This window comes from Drosophila miranda, assembly GCF_003369915.1.
Source record: "Drosophila miranda strain MSH22 chromosome Y unlocalized genomic scaffold, D.miranda_PacBio2.1 Contig_Y1_pilon, whole genome shotgun sequence".
NCBI classification, from domain to species: domain Eukaryota; kingdom Metazoa; phylum Arthropoda; class Insecta; order Diptera; family Drosophilidae; genus Drosophila; species Drosophila miranda.
Window position 1 is genome coordinate 48005785 of NW_022881603.1, and position 23993 is coordinate 48029777.

The 23993-nt window shown below is 46.7% G+C and overlaps 3 protein-coding genes across 3 annotated transcripts; 2 read left to right on the forward strand and 1 right to left on the reverse strand.

The window, feature by feature from the left end:
- The first annotated feature begins 1489 nt into the window (after positions 1-1489).
- LOC117191934 lies at positions 1490-2041 on the forward strand. The gene is made up of 2 exons (XM_033396682.1): positions 1490-1636; positions 1701-2041. Exons 1-2 carry the CDS (start codon positions 1530-1532, stop codon positions 2017-2019), a joined length of 426 nt encoding a protein of 141 aa, XP_033252573.1. The 5' UTR covers positions 1490-1529; the 3' UTR covers positions 2020-2041.
- Positions 2042-3684: 1643 nt separating this feature from the next.
- LOC108158873 (transient receptor potential cation channel protein painless) lies at positions 3685-5646 on the reverse strand (the record flags this gene model as incomplete). The annotated part of the gene is given in 4 exon segments (XM_033396500.1): positions 3685-3768; positions 3836-4469; positions 4471-5442; positions 5444-5646. Coding segments are annotated over 4 exon segments (1893 nt in total), but the record flags the coding sequence as incomplete, so codon positions are not given.
- Positions 5647-19924: 14278 nt separating this feature from the next.
- On the forward strand, positions 19925-20738 carry LOC117191713. The gene is made up of 3 exons (XM_033396501.1): positions 19925-20066; positions 20132-20603; positions 20661-20738. The coding sequence occupies exons 1-3, from the start codon at positions 19960-19962 to the stop codon at positions 20736-20738; spliced, it is 657 nt and encodes a 218-aa protein (XP_033252392.1). The 5' UTR covers positions 19925-19959.
- Positions 20739-23993: the final 3255 nt, after the last annotated feature.

A 23993-nucleotide genomic window follows, 5' to 3' on the forward strand; every position in this document is an offset into this window, starting at 1 on the left:
TAAGAGGTATGGTTTCAAGGAATTCGAAGACAATGCAAAAAATTGCTGCCGTTTTTAAGGAAAAAAAAAGTGACCATGTTAAGACTATCAGAGGAAACTGGGGTGCCGGCCGAGTATTTGATGGCGATAGTCATGTGCAGCGATGACTATAAAAAAATTGGGTGCCGCTTGTGGGCCGCCAAGACGGATGCAGAGAAGCTGAAGGACATCAACCAATAACTGTTTCGTTTTTTAATTTTAATATTTGATTTGGCTTGAATAGACTGATCAAGAGAAGCTGAAGGACATCAACCAATAACTGTTTCGTTTTTTAATTTTAATATTTGATTTGAGTAGAAAAACTCGCCTGTTATTCGTAAATGTAACGACTGAAAATAAACTTATTGACAAAAAAGGGAGGAGTATTTATATTGTGTGGGCGCCTTTGGGCCAAGAAATCATCAAAGTTATTCACGTCGCACAGTTTGGGAAAAAACTGGACTGGAGTGGAGTCGACTGGAGGGACTGCAATGACACTTGCCGGCTGGCGGCCTCTTGGAAATTTTAAGCCTCGTTAAGCTTCTGGTCAACCGCCTGGCTGGTCTGCTTGAGCGCTCCATCGAATGGATATACTGGATGCCCTTTTGGATTACAGGACTAGCGCCTTTGAATGGATAAACAAAGTGCATTTCCTACATGGATTACAGCCGTATAGCGCATCATAAAAGGTAAGAAATCAAGCCACAAATTGAATGCCGAACACAGCAAATGCTTAACCCATGACGCCACCAAAAGGGGGAGAGGGAGTAGAGGGGGATGAGTGCCCCCTATTAATCCTAAGTGCTTCCTGTGATTTTATGTAAATTTGTACACGGGGAACAGAGGACTCCAAAGAGACCTCTCGAGCAGCAATTCAATGTACAAATGACAGGTTGGCTGTGACACAAAACAGCAGCTTAAGGAAGATGTAAAGCCAAGCAAAAATATACCCCCCCCCTCCCCCACTCTCCTTAACCCTTAACCCTTAACTCCTTAATCCCAGAATGGTAGCCAACATTTCGGCCACACCAAGGAGTATGGTGGCATGGTATTTATCGCAAGTCCTATCCCAAACCAACAAAGCCGATCAACTATTGCAAGTCGCAGCTCTGCCCAGGGAAAGTACGTCACCTGACCTGTGATTCGAAACACAACATCGAAGTGGGCCCTGAACTATCACTGGGAGCCGTTCAGAACTGGCTCTGGAAATCATTCAGTACGAATATCTGGAGAGAGCGGCACAACACAGAGAACGGCAGCAAATATCGAAAGCACAGGGAACATAAAGTAAATAAAAATAAAAATACAAAACAAAGCCCATGAACGAATATTTCCTCACAGGTGCTCGAATAAGATGAATCCAACTATTAACAATCCACGTTCCCCATTCACCCGCTCGCGGGGTATTTTCGGATCCATGGGATCCTTCGTCTTTACCGACCAGCAGCAGCAGCAGCAGCCGGGCTGCAGGTCCCCCCGAAGGTTCCGCCGACAAGAATGGACTCAATGCGATGCCCTTCCTAGGCCAAATCCACACCAGTCCTCTGCTGTCCCGCCCAATGGGTCCAATAGGTCACGCTCACCCCCCCACCTTCCCTCCGATGGGAGATTCAGAGGGGTGAGCGGCAGCAGCCCAGACTCCCCTTCCCCCAGGACATAACTTACCCCCGGCTCCCCTGCAGATTCAATGCTTTGCCACAGATGGCTTCGATGGGACCACCGCCCGTGTTGAGCTCCCTCTGGACAGGCGGCGCTTCTCCGGACAGCCGCGGAGACTACTACGACGACCCCCACGAAGAGAATTCCGACTACCGCTACGAGGGCGACTACGAAGGCGACTACTCGATGCCCACCGAGGAGGACCAAGAGGAGGAGTCGTGCTCCTGTCAGAGCCAGACCTGTCAGAGCCAGAGCGAGTTCAGCTCGATAGAGCGCACCGAGTCGGACTCGGAGTGGGAGGAGCTCTCCGACGGCCCTTCCCCCAGGGTCTCCCCGCTGTAGTCCCTCGGCGCAGTCGTGCTCTCCACAATGCAGCCGGAGCACCGTCAGCACATGGCGGCCTTGTACCACCTCGTCTTGGAGACCGCTGTGGTCAAGGTCGTGCTGCTGGTGCTGCAACTGCTGTGCTGCGCGGTGTTCTGGCTGGTCGAGAAGACCGTGGGCTTCAACGAAACCGTCGGCTCGAAGCGCCACCGATTGTGGAACAGCAAGTTCAAGCTGCGCACCATCCAGCGCCAGTTGCTGTGGCGCATGGACAATGCCCGGGGCGACGAGACGCTCGTCTTCTTTGCCGTGCTCATGACCCCCTGTTCTCCCTCAGCCTCCTGGGATTCATCCTGTCCCTGGCGGCGCTCCTGAAGAAGACCGTCGAGCAGCTGGTGTTCCAGATACGCCTGCACCTCGTGCTCTAGGGTCAGCCATCGAGCAGAAAGCAGCAAGCAGTATCCAATCACACACTGACAGAAGACACACGGCCCCCCGCCCGACACTCCACCCCTCCCCTCAGAGATGTTTGCACTTCCATTTGGGCATCTATTTTCGTTGATGCTGGCATCGCAATACACGGAATCGTCTCTCCGTTTTTGGCCGCAATGAAAATAGATACCGAAATATTCGAAATTCAAAGTCAATTCCCACGAGAGAGAGAGCGAGACAGGCCTTCTTCTTTTGGTTTACGGCCTTTCTTTCTTCTGCCTTTGGCATCGCCCACTCCACTCTCTTTATTTTTCTTGCATTAAATTGGCAATAATATGAACTCGCCTTCTCTTTCTGCTTAGTAGTATTCCCCTGTCGCCGATAGCCCGCATCCTCTGCGTTCCAGAATCTGCGGGAGTTTCCAGCTGGGGCTACTGGCGTGCATCAGCCGTCGAGTAGATTGAATGGGAACGCTGCCAGCATATATGTACTATGTGTGTGTGTGCCCAACTAACGCAGACAACTGCGATCTAGAATGAAATATTAATTCATTGGATGCGCACACACAGATCCCCCTTCATCACTCTGTCTTTCCCTCGGAGGGTGGCAGGGTACTGGGTGTCTACGCTGCTCGGCGCTGGCCTGTATCTAATCGCGCCTGCCTTGCTGTGTACCCACTGTAGATGCATATGTACATACAGTTGTTAATCAATGTCCGTTGATTGTCGCATCGTTGCTTGGAAGGGGAATCCCCCTAATATTAAAGCTGGGATCCTATGCCAGAGCAGAACGCAATACTTTTCATATCGCACCTTGGGTTTCCTTAACCAATACCATAACTTTCGACATTGACAATGAGGCTTCATCAGCATTCGTTCGCTCACAGTCATTATCATAATAATGATGATAATGATAATAATGTGCATGTGTGTGGTGTGTGACTCTCGTTTAGGACCTGAGCTCAAAAGTGCAATGCACGGCAGAAAAATCAACACGAGCTGATTTGAGGGGTAAAGATATGTATCTTTGGCACACCGAAGTGCCGACACTCTTTCAATTCAAGCTTGTTCACAGCCCAGCGATTCGCAAATGCGGCCAATGAGTATGTGTTGTGAGTATATAACAGCCCATCCGATCCGATCAGGCGATTCATCAGTGAAGATTTTCTCTCCTTTCGCTTTTCTGCCTAGTGGGGTCCCAAGTGTGGGAAAAGCCACGAGGGCGTGAAACTCAAGAAAAGCATGAAGAAAATTACGATTGAACCGGTGACTCGTAGCGTGTCAGCAGATTGGTGCGGACAATGGCGCCGTTCAGTTCCGCCTGGGCCTTGATGGTCTGTGGGAAAAGAGAGGGGAGAAAACAGTTGGATAAAGCCGAGGAAGAAAAGGATATATAAACCCACCTGAGTATCGCTGACAGCCAGACCATTCAGGAGATTGAACAGCACAATGGTCATGAAGAACACAAAGAGCAGGAAGATCAGGTAAGTGTAGACGCTGTCAAACTTTATGTCACCGGCATCAAATTCTCTCGTGAGCATCACAATCGTCTTGATGAGCGCCTCGATGGGCACGGAGAATGTGTTGAAGTGACCATCATCTTCTCCCTCCTTTGCTGGCTCTGGCGTGCTGTCCTTCGGAGAGGAGGAATCCACCTGGGGCTTGCCAAACAGTATGTAGGAGCACAGACTAAACGTAAGCACAAAGATCGAGTAGAGAGCAAAGCTCTTGATGAAGCTGCTGGAGACGGCGCGCAGCATGAGCATGTGCGTCGAAATTGAGAGTACTGGCAGGGAGCCAACCAGCAGGCAGAACTCCACGGACACCAGCAGAATGGTGAAGACGGCCAGTATGCGCTGCGTCTCCTTGTCGTAGCTGGCTTCCATGCAGGTTAGGATCGACAAGACAATGAGAGCCACCTCCATCAGGTTCGTGATGGACCTGAAGTACAGCAGCGGCGACATGGCAAGCTGTATGACCTCTCGGATCATGAGATACACAATCCCTATCCAAGAGAACAGGCCGAAGAGGGCCCGTGTGGTCGCTTTCGTGGAACTTAAGGAGCGTGTGCGTGATAATGGAGGCAGTGAAGAGAGAGTAAAGTAGAAAGTTCAGATAGAAGATCACAGAGAGGCGGTGCCACTTGAGGAAGAGGAAACTCGAGATTAGCGGGTGCTGCAGCAGGTAACGCAGCTCCTTGGAATCGGCGATGTATGCGATTGGATTCATCTCGTCCTCCAATTGGTGAGGATGGCCAATGCTCCGCTTGTCCGACTGCCCGGGCTCTCGCTGGCGTCTCATCGGATTCTTGTAGTTGATGATGATCTCGAAACTCTGGTCACCGGGCTTCTCCCCGTTGGTGGTGATGCAGGAATCGAAGTGCTCCTCCAGCACTTTTGGGTCCATCTCCTGTATGGGAAGATCTCCGAACGCGCTTCTCGCCCCGATGTACGCTCCCTGCCGTAGAAGCTCCTGTACCACCTTTGTGTTGCGATACTTGACCGCATAGGAGAGTGGCACCAGGCCAGCCTTGTCCGCCTAATTGATGTCCACACGATCGCTCTCGAGCAGAAGCTGGAAGCAGCGCTGGTGGTCACAGAAGTCGTCCAGCGGCTGCTCACCCAGGCGACTGATAACCGCGTTCAGCAGCTTGGAATGCGATGTCAGCCTCAGCTGCGGATGCTTCAACAGCTTCTCTAGCGCCCTGTGGTTGCCCCAGATTACGGCCAACTCCACAGGGCTGATGTCGCTTAATTTTGAAGGATTAATGTTGATGCCCGTCTCGAGGATGGCCTCAAATGCTCGCTGCTTGCCCCGCTTGATACTCTCCGCCAGCAGGGACTGATACTCCTCCTGGTTGGCATTGCATTGGTTGTCTGCGTTTCCGCTGACGTTCTGGTGGTACTCCGCGAACTGTTGCTCGAACTGGTTCTCATCTCCATCCCGCAGCGTGCGGAGGAGTCGCTCGCAGTCGATCTCTGCTCCCGCCTCGCGCAGCTCCGGCAACGGCCGGATACTGATCCCTCAGCATCTGGCGTACCTGCCCGTTCCGATAGCTGTCAATGTCCAACTGTGGTTGTTTCAGGAAAAGTCGGATCAGCTCCAGCTTAGTGCCTGCCTCAATCTTTCTATTCTTCAGCACATGGTGGAGGGGCGTGAACTCGCCCTGATCCACCAAATTCGGAGAGGCTCCGTACTCGAGCAGCAGCTGAATGCAGGAGCCCACCTGAGAGGCATTCGATCGTCCTGGCGATTGGCCTGGGCACCGCTCTCCAGGGCAGTGTGGAATTCCCGTATGTCCCGATTAGCGAGGGCTGCGCTCAACTGGCCCTGCGGATCGATGAAACCGCAGTTGTTAGAGCTCATTCTGCTGTCTGCAAAGAGTCAAGTGAGAATGGGGAGGATGAGCTATGTCTATGTGGGCTTTCGTTAATCTTATCCAACCCACGCTGCGTATGAGTAACTTCTAATGCCGTTTCTATGAAAATGATGCCAGAACCCGCATTGTTAGAGCTCTGCTCTGGTCAATGGAGGGAGGTCTGACCCAACAGACGGTTTCTGTACAGATCTTGAAATGGCCGAAACAAAAGCATGAGATTGGACCGACCCCCGCAAAAAACGGTATTTGACAACGCTTCTTGCTACGATGATTTTCACACAAATGACTGTCTGTCCATGGAGCTGGCCAGCAGCTGGAGGCAGAGCCACAGTCAGAGCCATAGTCACAGCCACATCCGCAGCCGAAAGCTATCCCACAGGTTTCTCGAAAAATAAAAACCAAATCTTCGTTTTGGGGACAATTAAAGAAAGCGTCTTTAAGTGGTTTTTGTGGTACCCGAACTACAGACTTAATTTGCCCTCCCGTGTAGTTATTAAATTATAACAATCCAACTGAAGACAAGGTAAAACAAGGCCTGAGAAGTACTCAGGGAGTGGCTTGATTGTTCAAAGTGATCTACAAATTTGAATCAAGTTTGGTGTTCGATCTCGCTCGCCTTTTGGTATATCAAATTTTAACGATCATAAAGAATAATCATAATATAATCGACACATCAATATCAATTAGCAATCAATTGGTTACGCTTTATGCTTTGAATACTGTTCCGAATGGAGCTTTAGATAAAGCCCTGGGCAGTGCTGAAATCTTGCGATTTATAGGCGGTTCTTTTCGTAAATTTCAAGGCGGCTTCTTCTGTGGGATCTGATCCCTCCAGCCGTCAGCTCAACGTCTTCTCCGCTCTGTTGTGTTCTGTTCTGTTCTGTTCCGTTCTGTCTGCTGTCTGCTTTTATGCTTGAAATGTGTGAGAAATCGGCTAATCACACATGAGACCTGGCTAATTTGAATATTCCCCCACTGATTGTTTATCAATAGCCTACGAATTGGGAATCAGGAAACATCGTCTTCTCTTTTGTAGGTAGCTCTTCGGCTTTAGTATGCAAACAAATTGAGGATTGTAAATGACGCCCCTGGGGTCAAAATTTGTCGTTGATAAGATAAACAGAATCGCACAATCACCTTCCTTAATTGGCCCTTTATTTGATATTTTCTTGTCTCCCATCTTAACCTCTTCCCCATTCTGGTATTTGTTTTTCCACCTGAGTACGAGTATTTGCCCAAGCAATTGACAAACAACTTCATTGTTTGTCCAAGCTGAAGCTCGACCCAAAGTCTTACTAAGACATCGGTTGACAGAATGGCGTAATATCACAATAATTAACAGAAAACTTAACAGCAAACGATTTCAAAAGTGAGCAACTCCTCTCTCAGTCGCATCTGACCCTAGCAATTAAGAGCACTACTTTCAGAAATATTGATGTAGTCAAGGTAATCTATACTTATTGCGAAAAGCTTCGGAAAACACAAATTGCCCTTAAACTCTTAAACATTTGCTTCATCTACGGAAACCAGTCGAAATCACAGAGTATACGGAGTCTGGAGTGGAATTTTAATCCCCCTTCTCTTGGAGCTCACATATGTATATACTATAACACTGGTAAAAAAAAAGTACTCGTATCACTCTGGAATTTGAGAATAAAGTGTGTCACAAAGGAAAGGGAGTCCAACGACATTATTACTAGTTTTAAAAGAAAAATAATAATGAGATTATCTTCATTCGCGATTCGAAAACTGTTTCGACTTCTCATTTTTTCTTTGAGTGAATTTATATTTATAAACCTTTCAGCCCTGTTCTTCTTTCTGTCTGTGGGAACATCTGGAATTTGGAGACTGAGAGAGCTGGAGCCTAGGAAATTGCCCAACAAAATTGGCTCTGAGTTGCACACCGAATCCTCTACTAAAGTTCTTTGTGTTGGTGCAGCTGCAAAAGTGAAATCAGCAAATGACAACACTTCGGAAAGAGTAAGTAGAAGGGGGACAGACGTGATTAATGTAAAGTTTTTAACGCGATAAACTGAATATGTATATGTCCAGCTGCACAGGATCAGCCGCGTTTCTCTGATCGTCTGTCAATAATTTATACTATACACGTACTGTCTTACACTGCTATAACATTCTCACATGATATTTTACCATACCCTTCCCGAATACGTGATGTGATCAGATCGAGAGACCCTCTAGCTGCGTGGGAGGAGGAGAGCAGAGTAATCATCTTCCGATTATCTTTCGTAGTGATCAGACGTGTTTTTGTTTTACGCTCCGCATTTTTTCCTTTTGTTTTGAATAAACAGCCGGTGTTTTCCTTACTAAATTCTAATTATACTTTCTAACCAGACAACAATCTGGAAACCTATTCATTTACGCGAGTGCATGCCTTTTGATTTGTGTTAAAACATTGTTTAACTTTTTATTTTTCGTCGTCGGCTTGTGCTTGTGTTTGTGTTTGTGTTGTTGCAGTGAGTGAGTACGCATTGCATTGCAGTCCGCTCTCGTCTGGTAGCTTTTGTTGTTTTATCACTCTCTCGCTATCACCTCAACTTCAATAACTGTTCTTTCTCTCTCGCTCTTTAAACTTTCTGAGCAATAGCGCTCTCTGCTTAGTAGCTCTCGCTATAACCGCTCTCCACTCTGCTCTCTTTTTTTACCAATTCCGCTGATACCAATTTGTTTTGCAAATAATAGTAAATAAATAAATAATAAAATGGAATACGCTGTGGTCTGTGCCAAAAAAAGCTGTAAGAAGCAAATCACCCACGATCAGCCGAATGTCCCCTGCTGGCTCTGCGACAGCGTAGTGCACGCAAAATGCGCTGGATTTTCTGGCCTCGTGAGTGATGCTATAGCCAAACGTAATGGCTTGCATTACAGTTGCGAGGCATGCCGTGCGGTGGAGAAAGACATGGTGGCTTTCATGAGGCAGACGCGGAGTGGCTTTAAGGAGCTGACCGTTGGTTTTAAAAACCAACACGATCGGCTCCTAGCCATGGAGGCTCAGTTTAGAGGTTTAAAACTGCTGAATGAGTCTCCGAGGCGCAAAAAGGTCACTCCGCGGGATCTGCAATTGCCAACCGTCACTCAGCCGTGCGCCGCCGAAAAACTGACTCCGACCACTCCAAGTGTGCAGCAGTTGATCTCGTTTGCCACTCCAAGGGCAACGACAGCTGCTGGCGATGCAGATTCGGTAGCCGAATTCATCGCCTCGAAGAATGTGCAGCCAAGTACGTCTGCAGCGTCCGTGTCCGTGGTGTCCGCAAGTTCGCTAGTTGTCCCGTCTATCCCGATCCCACCAGTAAATAGACGTTCCGGCCCTCCGGATATTGCCACCACAGGTACTAGGCCTGTGGTGACTAAACCACTGGTGGGAGTCCCACCAAAACGACAAGTTTTTGTTTCACGGCTGGCCCCTGACCTCACATCTAATGATGTAATTGCTTTTATTCAAAGCAAAATAAAAGCCGTGGGTTTAAAGGTGGAGAAATTTAACTTCTCTTATGCCAGGGAGATAGCCTCGCTTAAGATAAGCATCTCCCCAACTCAATTTGACACCATTTGCTCCGCCAAATTTTGGCCGGAGCATTTGGTGGTGAAGGAGTTTAAGGCTAAGAAGAAGAATAGGCCCCCATATCCCTTCCAAATTTTTCCAGTGTGCCACCCTCAACCTCAACTTCCTCTTCCTCAACTTCCCGTCTTGCTTCCACCTTTCCAAAAAACTAACTTCTCTTTTAGTAACCTATCAGAATGTAAGAGGCCTATCTTCCCAACTCAATTTGACACCATTTGCTCCGCCAAATTTTGGCCGGAGCACTTGGTGGTGAAGGAGTTTAAGGCTAAGAAGAAGAATAGGCCCCCCATATCCCTTCCAAATTTTTCCAGTGTGCCACCCTCAACCTCAACTTCCTCTTCCTCAACTTCCCGTCTTGCTTCCACCTTTCCAAAAAACTAACATCTCTTTTAGTAACCTATCAGAATGTAAGAGGCTTGCGTAGTAAGCTCAGCATTCTTTTCCGGGATAGTGTTGCATTTGCTTCCCACGTTATTGTGTTTACTGAAACCTGGTTAAAGCCGGACATTCTTAGTTCCGAGGTTTTGGCAGGTCGGTACACAACTTTTAGAAAGGACCGTTCGTCTCGACGGGCAGGGGGGGTTCTAATTGCAGTGGACTCTTACTTCACGTCGGAACACTTCACAGTCCAAGTTCAACAGGAACTGGAATTCCTGTGTGTAAAACTGATTCTTCCCGCTTTCGCTATATTCATTACTTGCTCGTATATCCCACCTTCTTCGGATATTTCAATTTATGAGCAGCACTTGTCCGCTTTAACCGCTGTTTCTTCCTCGCTATCTGATAAAGATCGTATGATAGTTCTTGGTGACTTCAACTTGCCAGGAACTGTTTGGTCTTCGGTAAACGAGTCTAGTATCCTAGTGCCCATGTCACGACATGACTTTGTTGACGGCTTGCTTGACCTATCCCTGTCTCAAGTCAACCATGTGAAAAATTCCTTGGGTCGATTGCTTGATCTGTGCTTTGTATCGGATCCGACCATAGTGTTGTTAACCCGAGCCCTTCCGCTCACTATACCTGAAGACGCCTACCACCCTACTTTCGAGGTGTCGCTAGATATAGGACCAACTGTATTGGATCGGTCGAGTAGGCTGCCCGAACGTGTCCGCTGCTTTCGTAAAGCCGAGCTTGCGAAGCTTAATAACCTCATTAGGGATTTTGATTGGTCCGCTTTGTACTTGTGCACTGATATCATAAAAGGCACAAACATTTTTTACAATGCTCTTGGCACATTTTTCGATTCTTGTGTCCCGCTTTCTTGTCCGACTAGATCTGGAAAACCCCCTTGGTTTACCAAAGAGTTATCCAGTCTAAAAAACTTAAAATCAAGACTTTATAAAAAATTTCAAGAAGTGGGTTCTCCTACTTCTCACTCTCGCTATGTATTAGCTCGGTCAAACTTTTCAGTTCTTAATGCTCAATGCTATAAGAACTTCCTATCTCGATGCAGGATACGTTTTTCTCAGGACCCTAAACAGTTTTACAGCTTCGTAAACAGAAAGCGTAGAACGTCCGCACACCCATCCTCGCTATCATTTTGTAATACGTCGGCAAATAATGATCAGGCAATTGCTGATCTTTTTGCCCAATTCTTCCAAACCACCTATTCTGAGGAAAGCTACTCTGGTCATCCGTACCCATACGGTTTACCGAGGTCGAACGGCATTTTCAGTCCCTTGTTAAATGAATGTTCCCTACTTCATGATCTTCGACTAGTTAAGCCGGTGTTTTCACCGGGTCCAGACAGGGTTCCAGGTTGTGTACTCAGGTACTGCGCCGAGGCTCTGTGGGGACCTTTGCTTAAACTATTCACCCTATCCATTGATTCTTCTTGCTTCCCCCCGATCTGGAAGGAATCGTTTATAATTCCTCTCCATAAAAAAGGTAGCAAGTCTGATGCAAAAAATTATAGAGGTATAGCAAAGTTATCCACTATTCCTAAAATGTTTGAGAAGGTTTTAACTCCGCACTTGCAACATCTCTGCAAGTCACTTATATCTCCAACTCAGCATGGATTTATAAGGCGGCGATCAACCACCACGAACTTGTTAGAGTTTACCTCTTTCATTATTAAAGGCTTTCAAGGTAACTTACAGACGGATGTTATTTACACCGACTTTAGTAAAGCATTCGACTCTGTAAACCATTCCCTTTTAGCACATAAACTTGACCTCTTAGGGTTTCCGCCCAACCTCCTGAGATGGATTTCTAGCTATCTTTGTTCTAGGTCTTAAAGAGTCCTCTTCAAAAACTCCCTCTCTTTACCAGTAAAGGTTTCTTCGGGAGTACCACAAGGCAGCCATCTAGGCCCCTACTCTTCACACTCTTTATTAATGACTTACCTTCAGTATTAACATACTCTCGAGTACTTATGTATGCGGATGATGTTAAACTCTGTGTCCTGTACAAGGACATTTCATTTCATTCTCGCTTACAATCCGATCTCAATAACTTTCAGTCATGGTGTTGTGCAAACTTGTTACACCTTAATGCCTCGAAATGCAAAGTTATGACATTTCATCGTTCTAGCCCTTTGTTGGCTCCCTACAGCCTATTTGGTGGTTCTCTTGAGAGAATTACCCTGGTGGATGATCTGGGTGTTATGTTAGACCCCAAGTTAAAGTTTTCCGAACACATTTCTACCATGGTAAATAAGACCATTGGCGTGCTTGGGTTTATAAAGAGGTGGTCAAAGGAATTTGACGACCCCTATATAACAAAGACTCTCTATACCTCGCTTGTTCGTCCGATCTTAGAATACGGCTCCTGTGTATGGTGCCCTCAGTACAAAGTACACCAGGACCGTATAGAATCAGTACAGAAAAACTTTTTACTCTTTGCTCTGCGGGGCCTTAACTGGGATGCGGGTGTAAGACTCCCATCTTACTCTAGTAGACTACTATTAGTAAACCTCCCATCCTTAGTTAATCGTTGAAAAATGCTTGGTGTGATATTTATGCACAACTTGATCAGGGGTGACATAGACAGCCCTGATCTGTTGAGCCGCATAAACTTCACGATTCCTATTAGACTGACTAGAAATTTTATACCGTTGTTCCTTCCACTTTGTAGATCGAATTATTACTTGCATGAACCGTTTAGGGTCTTATGCTCGGATTATAATTCCCTCTACCATATTATATCCACCACTAATTCTCTTCCTCTTATTAAATTATTAATCCTTACACACCTTTCTATTAATTAGTAACTGTAGTGGTATTTGTATTTTGATTGCATGCTTAGTTTCTTAGTAAGTTTAGTACTAATTTTCGTCGAATGTTAGTCTAATAGCTATCTTTCTTGCATGTTCGCGTTTGGTTCGGCTACGCACCGCGCGTCATGCGGCAGCGCCCCTCGGTCGGTTGGGCGGGAGGAGGCTGCGTTTTGCCTGGGATCCGCGCGTAACAGCCTTCTGCTGGTGTCACACGGTCCACTTGACGGTGCAGTAACTGCATCGCCTCTTGAAAGATGCAGTCATTGCATGTCAACGTCCAAAGAAATAAACACTAAACTAAATTGCTTGTCCATAAAGTCTGTTTTTTGGCAAACTGTGCTTGGATTGTTTATCCAATTTATGGCATTATTATACCCGATACTCAAAATGAGTATTGGGGTATATTAGATTTGTGGTAAAAGTGGATGTGTGTAACATCCAGAAGGAATCGTTTCCGACCCCATAAAGTATATATATTCTTGATCAGCATCAATAGCCGAGTCGAGTGAGCCATGTCTGTCTGTCCGTCTGTCCGTCCGTCCGTCTGTCCGTCTGTTCGTCCCCTTCAGCGCCTAGTGCTCAAAGACTATAAGAGCTATAGCAACGATGTTTTGGATCCAGACTTCTGTGATATGTCACTGCTACAAGAAAATTTCAAAACTATGCCCCGCCCACTTCCGCTCCCACAAAAGACGAAAATCTGTGGCATCCACAATTTCGACGAAACGAGAAAACCAAAAACGCAGAATCGTAGAAGATGACTATATCTTCTAGAGGGCAAATTCTGAACCAGATCGTATAATTATTATAGCCAGAATCAAGAAAACAATTTCATTCTTTCTCGCTCTGTCTCTCTCTAACACACAGGTTTCATGGTCGGTTTTGCCAATTGCAAAATATGAGTTCAAGGATCTCAGAACCTATAAGAGCCAGAGCAACCAAATTTGGTATCCACACTCCTGTGATATCGGACCTTGACCGTTTCGTGTCCAAATTTCGCCACACCCCCTTCCGCCCCCGCAAAGGACGAAAACCTGGGGCATCCACAAATCTCAGAGACGAAATTTTGAGATACACGTTTTATAGTAATATCTAACAAAAGTGCGGATACCAAATTTGGTTACTCTAGCCTTAATAGTCTTTGAGATTTTTGAATATCCCCAGATTTTCGTCCTTTGCGGGGGCGGAAGGGGGTGTGGCGAAATTTTGAAACAAACTCGTCTCGGTCCGATATACTAGGAGTGTGGATACCAAATTTGGTTGCTCTAGCTTTTATAGTCTCTGAGATCTAGGCGCTAATGTTTTACTCTAAGCAAAGCCGCCTATGCTACGTGTGTGTTAGAGAGAGACAGGGCGAGAAAAAATGAAATTGTTTTCTTGATGCTGGCTATACTAATAATACGATCCAATTCAGCTTCCGCAGTCTTAAAGATATGGTCATTCTCTACAATTCTACGTTTTTGGTTTTTTCATATCTTTAAAATTGTGGATGCCACAGATTTTCGTTCTTTGTGGGGGCGGAAGTGGGCGGGGCGAAGTTTTGAAATATTCTTGTAGCAGTGACATATCACAGAAGTCTGGATCCAAAACATCGTTGCTCTCGCTCTTATAGTCTTTGAGCACTAGGCGCTGAAGGGGACGGACAGACGGACAGACGGACGGACGGACAGACGGACAGACAGACATGGCTCAATCGACTCGGCTATTGATGCTGATCAAGAATATGTATACTTTATGGGGTCGGAAACGATTCCTTTTGGACGTTACACACATCCACTTTTACCACAAATCTAATATACCCCAATACTCATTTTGAGTATCGGGTATAAAAATATTTCCTTCTCTAAAAAAAAGAGAAATAAATTTAATACAATATATATATAGTGACATATCTATAGTCCATGCTCCGCATACCCTTATCGATGTCTGTTACCCTGCACCCACATACTATAAACAATCTAACCCCCTCAGCCTCGAATCCCATAAACAATCCCACGCTCGAAGTGGATCACTTGTAGCCGATAGCCGGCAATGTAAACAAACACCCTAAGCTAGAAGTCGAACATAAAACAATAGATGCCGCGTACCCACCCGCACTAAAATCACGCCACTCTCCAGAGATCAATTACTAAACGATTCTCAAGAACCACGCCATCCTAGCTCACCAATCATAGGCCCTATTCTTAGCCATCCCCAAGTAATGCAACACCGCTCATACGCAGCGGAAGCCTTTCATCAAAAGCCGCCTTTCCCACATATCGATCGAGTCACGTACTCCATCACCGAAGCCGAAGCCGAAGCCAACGCCTCCGAATCCCAATCGGAGCATCGTAATATAAATAGTCTACATCTAAGGAGGCAATGCAGTTCTGTTCAAGACAAACGTCAATCGCGACACCGTCGGAGAATTCACCCAAGTTAATTCCGTTTAAGACATCTGACCTTAGTCATCGTCGGGGAAACTAACTAACCATTGTACGCTAAGTTTAAGTGAAAAAATAAATCTTTTTTAAAACTTAAACTCGAGTGTCGCATATTTAACTGGCGTATTCGGTATTATCTCAGTTAAAAGTGAATTTTTTTAAGACGATCAATTGGCGTAGTGACAGTTACAGTGCGTAATAACCTACAGTGATAAAAAAAAGTAACACTATCACTAAAGAGATCCGCCAAAGAATCTACACACGATTCAAACTCAATTAATAAAAAAAACGAGGGGAACGTTGTGAGTTGCTGCGGACACCGCAACTCTAAGGTTATACCCGATACTAAGTCAGTATGGCTCTCCTCCGGCAGGCGCCGCTAATATTAAACGACACGACAAAGAGTGCGTGCGAGAGAGACAGAAAATCAGTCTGAGCGTGACGTCGGGCGCTGCGAAGCCACTGCAAATTGATTTTTTCCTATTGGCTATAAAAATGATCTGATCTGATCCAGATTCAGCAATCTGATAGATATGGTCATTATCTATGATTCTGCGTTTTTAGTTTTCTCGAATGTGCAATATTGTGGATGCAACAGATTTTCGTCTTTTGTGTGGGCGGAAGGGGGTGGGGTGAAATTTTGAGATACACGTTTTATAGTAAGATCTAACAGGAGTGCGGATACCAAATTTGGTTACTCTAGCCTTAATAGTCTCTGAGATTTTTGAACATCCCCAGATTTTCGTCCTTTGCGGGGGCGGAAGGGGGTGTGGCGAAATTTTGAAACAAACTCGTCTCGGTCCGATATATTAGGAGTGTGGATACCAAATTTGGTTGCTCTAGCTGTTGTAGTCTCTGAGATCTAGGCGCTGTTTTACTCTAAGCAAAGCCGCCTATGCTACGTGTGTGTTAGAGAGAGACAGGGCGAGAAAAAATGAAATTGTTTTCTTGATGCTGGCTATAATAATAATACGATCTGGTGAAGATTTTAAATTCTAAAACATATAGTCATCCTCTACGATTCTGCGTTTTTGGTTTTATCGTATATTTAAAAATGTGGATGCCACAGATTTTCGTCTTTTGTGGGGGCGGAAGTGGGCGGGGCGAAGTTTTGAAATATTCTTGTAGCAGTGACATATCACAGAAGTCTGGATCCAAAACATCGTTGCTCTCGCTCTTATAGTCTTTGAGCACTAGGCGCTGAAGGGGACGGACAGACGGACAGACGGACGGACGGACAGACGGACAGACAGACATGGCTCAATCGACTCGGCTATTGATGCTGATCAAGAATATGTATACTTTATGGGGTCGGAAACGATTCCTTTTGGACGTTACACACATCCACTTTTACCACAAATCTAATATACCCCAATACTCATTTTGAGTATCGGGTATAAAAATATTTCCTTCTCTAAAAAAAAGAGAAATAAATTTAATACAATATATATATAGTGACATATCTATAGTCCATGCTCCGCATACCCTTATCGATGTCTGTTACCCTGCACCCACATACTATAAACAATCTAACACCCTCAGCCTCGAATCCCATAAACAATCCCACGCTCGAAGTGGATCACTTGTAGCCGATAGCCGGCAATGTAAACAAACACCCTAAGCTAGAAGTCGAACATAAAACAATAGATGCCGCGTATCCAGCCGCACTAGAATCACGCCACTCTCCAGAGATCAATTACTAAACGATTCTCAAGAACCACGCCATCCTAGCTCACCAATCATAGGCCCTATTCTTAGCCATCCCCAAGTAATGCAACACCGCTCATACGCAGCGGAAGCCTTTCATCAAAAGCCGCCCTTCCCACATATCGATCTAGTCACGTACTCCATCACCGAAGCCGAAGCCGAAGCCAACGCCTCCGAATCCCAATCGGAGCATCGTAATATAAATAGTCTACATCTAAGGAGGCAATGCAGTTCTGTTCAAGACAAACGTCAATCGCGACACCGTCGGAGAATTCACCCAAGTTAATTCCGTTTAAGACATCTGACCTTAGTCATCGTCGGGGAAACTAACTAACCATTGTACGCTAAGTTTAAGTGAAAAAATAAATCTTTTTTAAAACTTAAACTCGAGTGTCGCATATTTAACTGGCGTATTCGGTATTATCTCAGTTAAAAGTGAATTTTTTTAAGACGATCAATTGTCGTAGTGACAGTTACAGTGCGTAATAACCTACAGTGATAAAAAAAAGTAACACTATCACTAAAGAGATCCGCCAAAGAATCTACACACGATTCAAACTCAATTAATAAAAAAAACGAGGGGGAACGTTGTGAGTTGCTGCGGACACCGCAACTCTACGGTTATACCAGATACTAAGTCAGTATGGCTCCCCTCCGGCAGACGCCGCTAATATTAAACGACACGACAAAGAGTGCGTGCGAGAGAGACAGAAAATCAGTCTGAGCGTGACGTCGGGCGCTGCGTAGCCACTGCAAGTTGATTTGTTCCTATTGGCTATAAAAATGATCTGATCTGATCCAGATTTAGCAATCTGATAGATATGGTTATTATCTATGATTCTGCGTTTTTAGTTTTCTCGAATGTGCAATATTGTGGATGCAACAGATTTTCGTCCTTTGTGGGGGCGGAAAGGGGTGGGGCGAAATTCTGAGATATACGTTTTATAGTGAGATCTAACAGAAGTACGGATACCAAATTTGGTTACTCTAGCCTTAATAGTCTCTGAGATTTGTGGATGCCCCAGATTTTCGTCCTTTGCGGGGGCGGAAGGGGGTGTGGCGAAATTTGGACACGAAACGGTCAAGGTCCGATATCCCAGGAGTGTGGATACCAAATTTGGTTGCTCTGGCTCTTATAGGTTCTGAGATCCTTGAACTCATATTTTGCAATTGGCAAAGCCGACCATGAAACCTGTGTGTTAGAGAGAGACAGAGCGAGAAAGAATGAAATTGTTTTCTTGATTCTGGCTATAATAATTATACGATCTGGTTCAGAATTTGCTTTCTAGAAGATATAGTCATCTTCTACGATTCTGCGTTTTTGGTTTTCTCGTTTCGTCGAAATTGTGGATGCCACAGATTTTCGTCTTTTGTGGGAGCGGAAGTGGGCGGGGCAAAGTTTTGAAATTTTCTTGTAGCAGTGACATATCACAGAAGTCTAGATCCAAAACATCGTTGCTCTAGCTCTTATAGTCTTTGAGCAATAGGCGCTGAAGGGGACGGACGGACGGACGGACGGACGGACGGACGGACGGACGGACGGACGGACGGACGGACGGACGGACAGACGGACGGACGGACGGACAGACGGACAGGGCTCAATCGACTCGGCTATTGATGCTGATCAAGAATATATATACTTTATGGGGTCGGAAACGATTCCTTCTGGACGTTACACACATCCACTTTTACCACAAATCTAATATACCCCAATACTCATTTTGAGTATCGGGTATAAAAAGTGACCATGTTAAGACTATCAGAGGAAACTGGGGTGCCGGCCGAGTATTTGAGGGCGATAGTCATGTGCAGCGATGACTATAAAAAAATTGGGTGCCGCTTGTGGGCCGCCAAGACGGATGCAGAGAAGCTGAAGGACATCAACCAATAACTGTTTCGTTTTTTAATTTTAATATTTGATTTGGCTTGAGTAGACTGATCCAGAGAAGCTGAAGGACATCAACCAATAACTGTTTCGTTTTTTAATTTTAATATTTGATTTGAGTAGAAAAACTCGCCTGTTATTCGTAAATGTAACGACTGAAAATAAACTTATTGACAAAAAAGGGAGGAGTATTTATATTGTGTGGGCGCCTTTGGGCCAAGAAATCATCAAAGTTATTCACGTCGCACAGTTTGGGAAAAAACTGGACTGGAGTGGAGTCGACTGGAGGGACTGCAATGACACTTGCCGGCTGGCGGACTCTTGGAAATTTTAAGCCTCGTTAAGCTTCTGGTCAACCGCCTGGCTGGTCTGCTTGAGCGCTCCATCGAATGGATTAACCTTCGCTCTGGATATACTGGATGCCCTTTTGGATTACAGGACTACCCTCTTTAGCGCCTTTGAATGGATAAACAAAGTGCATGTCCTACATGGATTACAGCCGTATAGCGCATCATAAAAGGTAAGAAATCAAGCCACAAATTGAATGCCGAACACAGCAAATGCTTAACCCATGACACCACCAAAAAGGGGAGAGGGAGTAGAGGGGGATGAGTGCCCCCTATTAATCCTAAGTGCTTCCTGTGATTTTATGTACATTTGTACACGGGGAACAGAGGACTCCAAAGAGACCTCTCGAGCAGCAATTCAATGTACAAATGACAGGTTGGCTGTGACACAAAACAGCAGCTTAAGGAAGATGTAAAGCCAAGCAAAAATATACCCCCCCCTCCCCCACTCTCCTTAACCCTTAACCCTTAACTCCTTAATCCCAGAATGGTAGCCAACATTTCGGCCACACCAAGGAGTATGGTGGCATGGTATTTATCGCAAGTCCTATCCCAAACCAACAAAGCCGATCAACTATTGCAAGTCGCAGCTCTGCCCAGGGAAAGTACGTCACCTGACCTGTGATTCGAAACACAACATCGAAGTGGGCCCTGAACTATCACTTGGAGCCGTTCAGAACTGGCTCTGGAAATCATTCAGTACGAATATCTGGAGAGAGCGGCGCAACACAGAGAACGGCAGCAAATATCGAAAGCACAGGGAACATAAAGTAAATAAAAATACAAATACAAAACAAAGGCCATGAACGAATATTTCCTCACATGTGCTGGAATAAGATGAATCCAACTATTAACAATCCACGTTCCCCATTCACCCGCTCGCGGGGTATTTTCGGATCCATGGGATCCTTCGTCTTTACCGACCAGCAGCAGCAGCCGGGGCTGCAGGTCCCCCCGAAGGTTCCGCCGACAAGAATGGACTCAATGCGATGCCCTTCCTAGGCCAAATCCACACCAGTCCTCTGCTGTCCCGCCCAATGGGTCCAATAGGTTACGCTCACCCCCCCACCTTCCCTCCGATGGGGGATTCAGATGGGTGAGCGGCAGCAGCCCAGACTCCCCTTCCCCAGAGGACATAACTTACCCCCGGCTCCCCTGCAGATTCAATGCTGTGCCACAGATGGCTTCGATGGGACCACCGCCCGTGTTGAGCTCCCTCTGGATAGGCGGCGCTTCTCCGGACAGCCGCGGAGACTACTACGACGACCCCCCCTACGAGGGCGACTACGAGGGCGACTACTCGATGCCCACCGAGGAGGACCAAGAGGAGGAGTCGTGCTCCTGTCAGAGCCAGACCTGTCAGAGCCAGAGCGAGTTCAGCTCGGTAGAGCGCACCGAGTCGGACTCGGAGGGGGAGGAGCTCTCCGACGGCCCTTCCCCCAGGGTCTCCCCGCTGGAGTCCCTCGGCGCAGTCGTGCTCTCCACAATGCAGCCGGAGCACCGTCAGCGCATGGTGGCCTTGTACCACCTCGTCTTGGAGACCGCTGTGGTCAAGGTCGTGCTGCTGGTGCTGCAACTGCTGTGCTGCGCGGTGTTCTGGCTGGTCGAGAAGACCGTGGGCTTCAACGAAACCGTCGGCTCGAAGCGCCACCGATTGTGGAACAGCAAGTTCAAGCTGCGCACCATCCAGCGCCAGTTGCTGTGGCGCATGAACAATGCCCGGGGCGACGAGACGCTCGTCTTCTTTGCCGTGCTCATGACCTCATGACCCCCTGTTTTCCCTCAGCCTCCTGGGATTCATCCTGTCCCTGGCGGCGCTCCTGAAGAAGACCGTCGAGCAGCTGGTGTTCCAGATACGCCTGCACCTCGTGCTCTAGGGGCAGCCATCGAGCAGAAAGCAGCAAGCAGTATCCAATCACACACTGACAGAAGACACACGGCCACACGCCCGACACTCCACCCCTCCCCTCAGAGATGTTTGCACTTCCATTTGGGCATCTATTTTCGTTGATGCTGGCATCGCAATACACGGAATCGTCTCTCCGTTTTTGGCCGCAATGAAAATAGATACCGAAATATTCGAAATTCAAAGTCAATTCCCACGAGAGAGAGAGCGAGACAGGCCTTCTTCTTTTGGTTTACGGCCTTTCTTTCTTCTGCCTTTGGCATCGCCCACTCCACTCTCTTTATTTTTCTTGCATTAAATTGGCAATAATATGAACTCGCCTTCTCTTTCTGCTTAGTAGTATTCCCCTGTCGCCGATAGCCCGCATCCTCTGCGTTCCAGAATCTGCGGGAGTTTCCAGCTGGGGCTACTGGCGTGCATCAGCCGTCGAGTAGATTGAATGGGAACGCTGACAGCATATATGTACTATGTGTGTGTGTGCCCAACTAACGCAGACAACTGCGTTCTAGAATGAAATATTAATTCATTGGATGCGCACACACAGATCCCCCTTCATCGCTCTCTGTTTCCCTCGGAGGGTGGCAGGGTACTGGGTGTCTACGCTGCTCGGCGCTGGCCTGTATCTAATCGCGCCTGCCTTGCTGTGTACCCACTGTAGATGCATATGTACATACAGTTGTTAGGCACGGAGAATGTGTTGAAGTGACCATCATCTTCTCCCTCCATTGCTGGCTCTGGCGTGCTGTCCTTCGGAGAGGAGGAATCCACCTGGGGCTTGCCAAACAGTATGTAGGAGCACAGACTAAACGTAAGCACAAAGATCGAGTAGAGAGCAAAGCTCTTGATGAAGCTGCTGGAGACGGCGCGCAGCATGAGCATGTGCGTCGAAATTGAGAGTACTGGCAGGGAGCCAACCAGCAGGCAGAACTCCACGGACACCAGCAGAATGGTGAAGACGGCCAGTATGCGCTGCGTCTCCTTGTCGTAGCTGGCTTCCATGCAGGTTAGGATCGACAAGACACTGAGAGCCACCTCCATCAGGTTCGTGATGGACCTGAAGTACAGCAGCGGCGACATGGCAAGCTGTATGACCTTTCGGATCATGAGATACACAATCCCTATCCAAGAGAACAGGCCGAAGAGGGCAGTCAGTCCCGTGTGGTCGCTTTCGTGGAACTTAAGGAGCGTATGCGTGATAATGGAGGCAGTGAAGAGAGAGTAAAGTAGAAAGTTCAGATAGAAGATCACCGAGAGCCGGTGCCACTTGAGGAAGAGGAAACTCGAGATTAGCGGGTGCTGCAGCAGGTAACGCAGCTCCTTGGAATCGGCGATGTATGCGATTGGAGTCATCTCGTCCTCCAATTGGTGAGGATGGCCAATGCTTCGCTTGTCCGACTCTCGCTGGCGTCTCATCAGATTCTTGTAGTTGATGATGATCTCGAAACTCTGGTCACCGGGCTTCTCCCCGTTGGTGGTGATGCAGGAATCGAAGTGCTCCTCCAGCACTTTCGGGTCCATCTCCTGTATGGGAAGATCTCCGAACGCGCTTCTCGCCCCGATGTACGCTCCCTGCCGTAGAAGCTTCTGTGCCACCTTTGTGTTGCGATACTTGACCGCATAGGAGAGTGGCACCAGGCCAGCCTTGTCCGCCTCATTGATGTCCACACGATCGCTCTCGAGCAGCAACTGGAAGCAGCGCTGGTGGTCACAGAAGTCGTCCAGCGGCTGCTCACCCAGGCGACTGATAAATTAATCTTTAGCTAAGTTGAGGAGCGTAGCGTATCGGATCAAATCAATCAAAAGTTGATGGGTCTAAGGGGCTAGCTAACGAGGCAGTCAATGGCAATGGCAATGGAAATCCAAATGGAAATTTATGCAAACCATGCGGCAAAACTAAAAAAAAACTAAACTAAAAACGTAGAATCATAGACGAGGGGGAACGTTGTGAGTTGCTGCGGACACCGCAACTCTACAGTTATACCCGATACTCAGTCAGTATGGCTCTCCTCCGGCAGACGCCTCTACAGAAAATCAGTCTGAGCGTGACGTCGGGCGCTGCGTAGCCACTGCAAATTGATTTGTTCCTATTGGCTATAAAAATGATCTGATCTGATCCAGATTTAGCAATCTGATAGATATGGTTATTATCTATGATTCTGCGTTTTTAGTTTTCTCGAATGTGCAATATTGTGGATGCAACAGATTTTCGTCCTTGTGTGGGCGGAAGGGGTGGGGCGAAATTCTGAGATATACGTTTTATAGTGAGATCTAACAGAAGTACGGATACCAAATTTGGTTACTCTAGCCTTAATAGTCTCTGAGATTTGTGGATGCCCCAGATTTTCGTCCTTTGCGGGGGCGGAAGGGGGTGTGGCGAAATTTGGACACGAAACGGTCAAGGTCCGATATCACAGGAGTGTGGATACCAAATTTGGTTGCTCTGGCTCTTATAGGTTCTGAGATCCTTGAACTCATATTTTGCAATTGGCAAAGCCGACCATGAAACCTGTGTGTTAGAGAGAGACAGAGCGAGAAAGAATGAAATTGTTTTCTTGATTCTGGCTATAATAATTATACGATCTGGTTGAGATTTTACACTCTAGAACATATAGTCATCTTCTACGATTCTGCATTTTTGGTTTTATCGTATCTTTAAAAATGTGGATGCCACAGAATTTCGTCCTTTGTGGGGGCAAAAGTGGGCGGGGCAAAGTTTTGAAATATTTTTGTAGCAGTGACATATCACAGAAGTCTGGATCCAAAACATCGTTGCTCTAGCTCTTATAGTCTTTGAGCACTAGGCGCTGAAGGGGACGGACAGACGGACGGACGGACAGACGGACAGACGGACAGACAGACAGGGCTCAATCGACTCGGCTATTGATGCTCATCAAGAATATATATACTTTATGGGGTCGGAAACGATTCCTTTTGGACGTTACACACATCCACTTTTACCACAAATCTAATATACCCCAATACTCATTTTGAGTATCGGGTATAAAAACGCAAAATCATAGATAATGACCATATCTATCAGATTGCTGAATCTGGATCAGATCGGATCATTTTTGTAGCCAAAAGGAACAAATCAATTTGCAGTGGCTACGCAGCGCC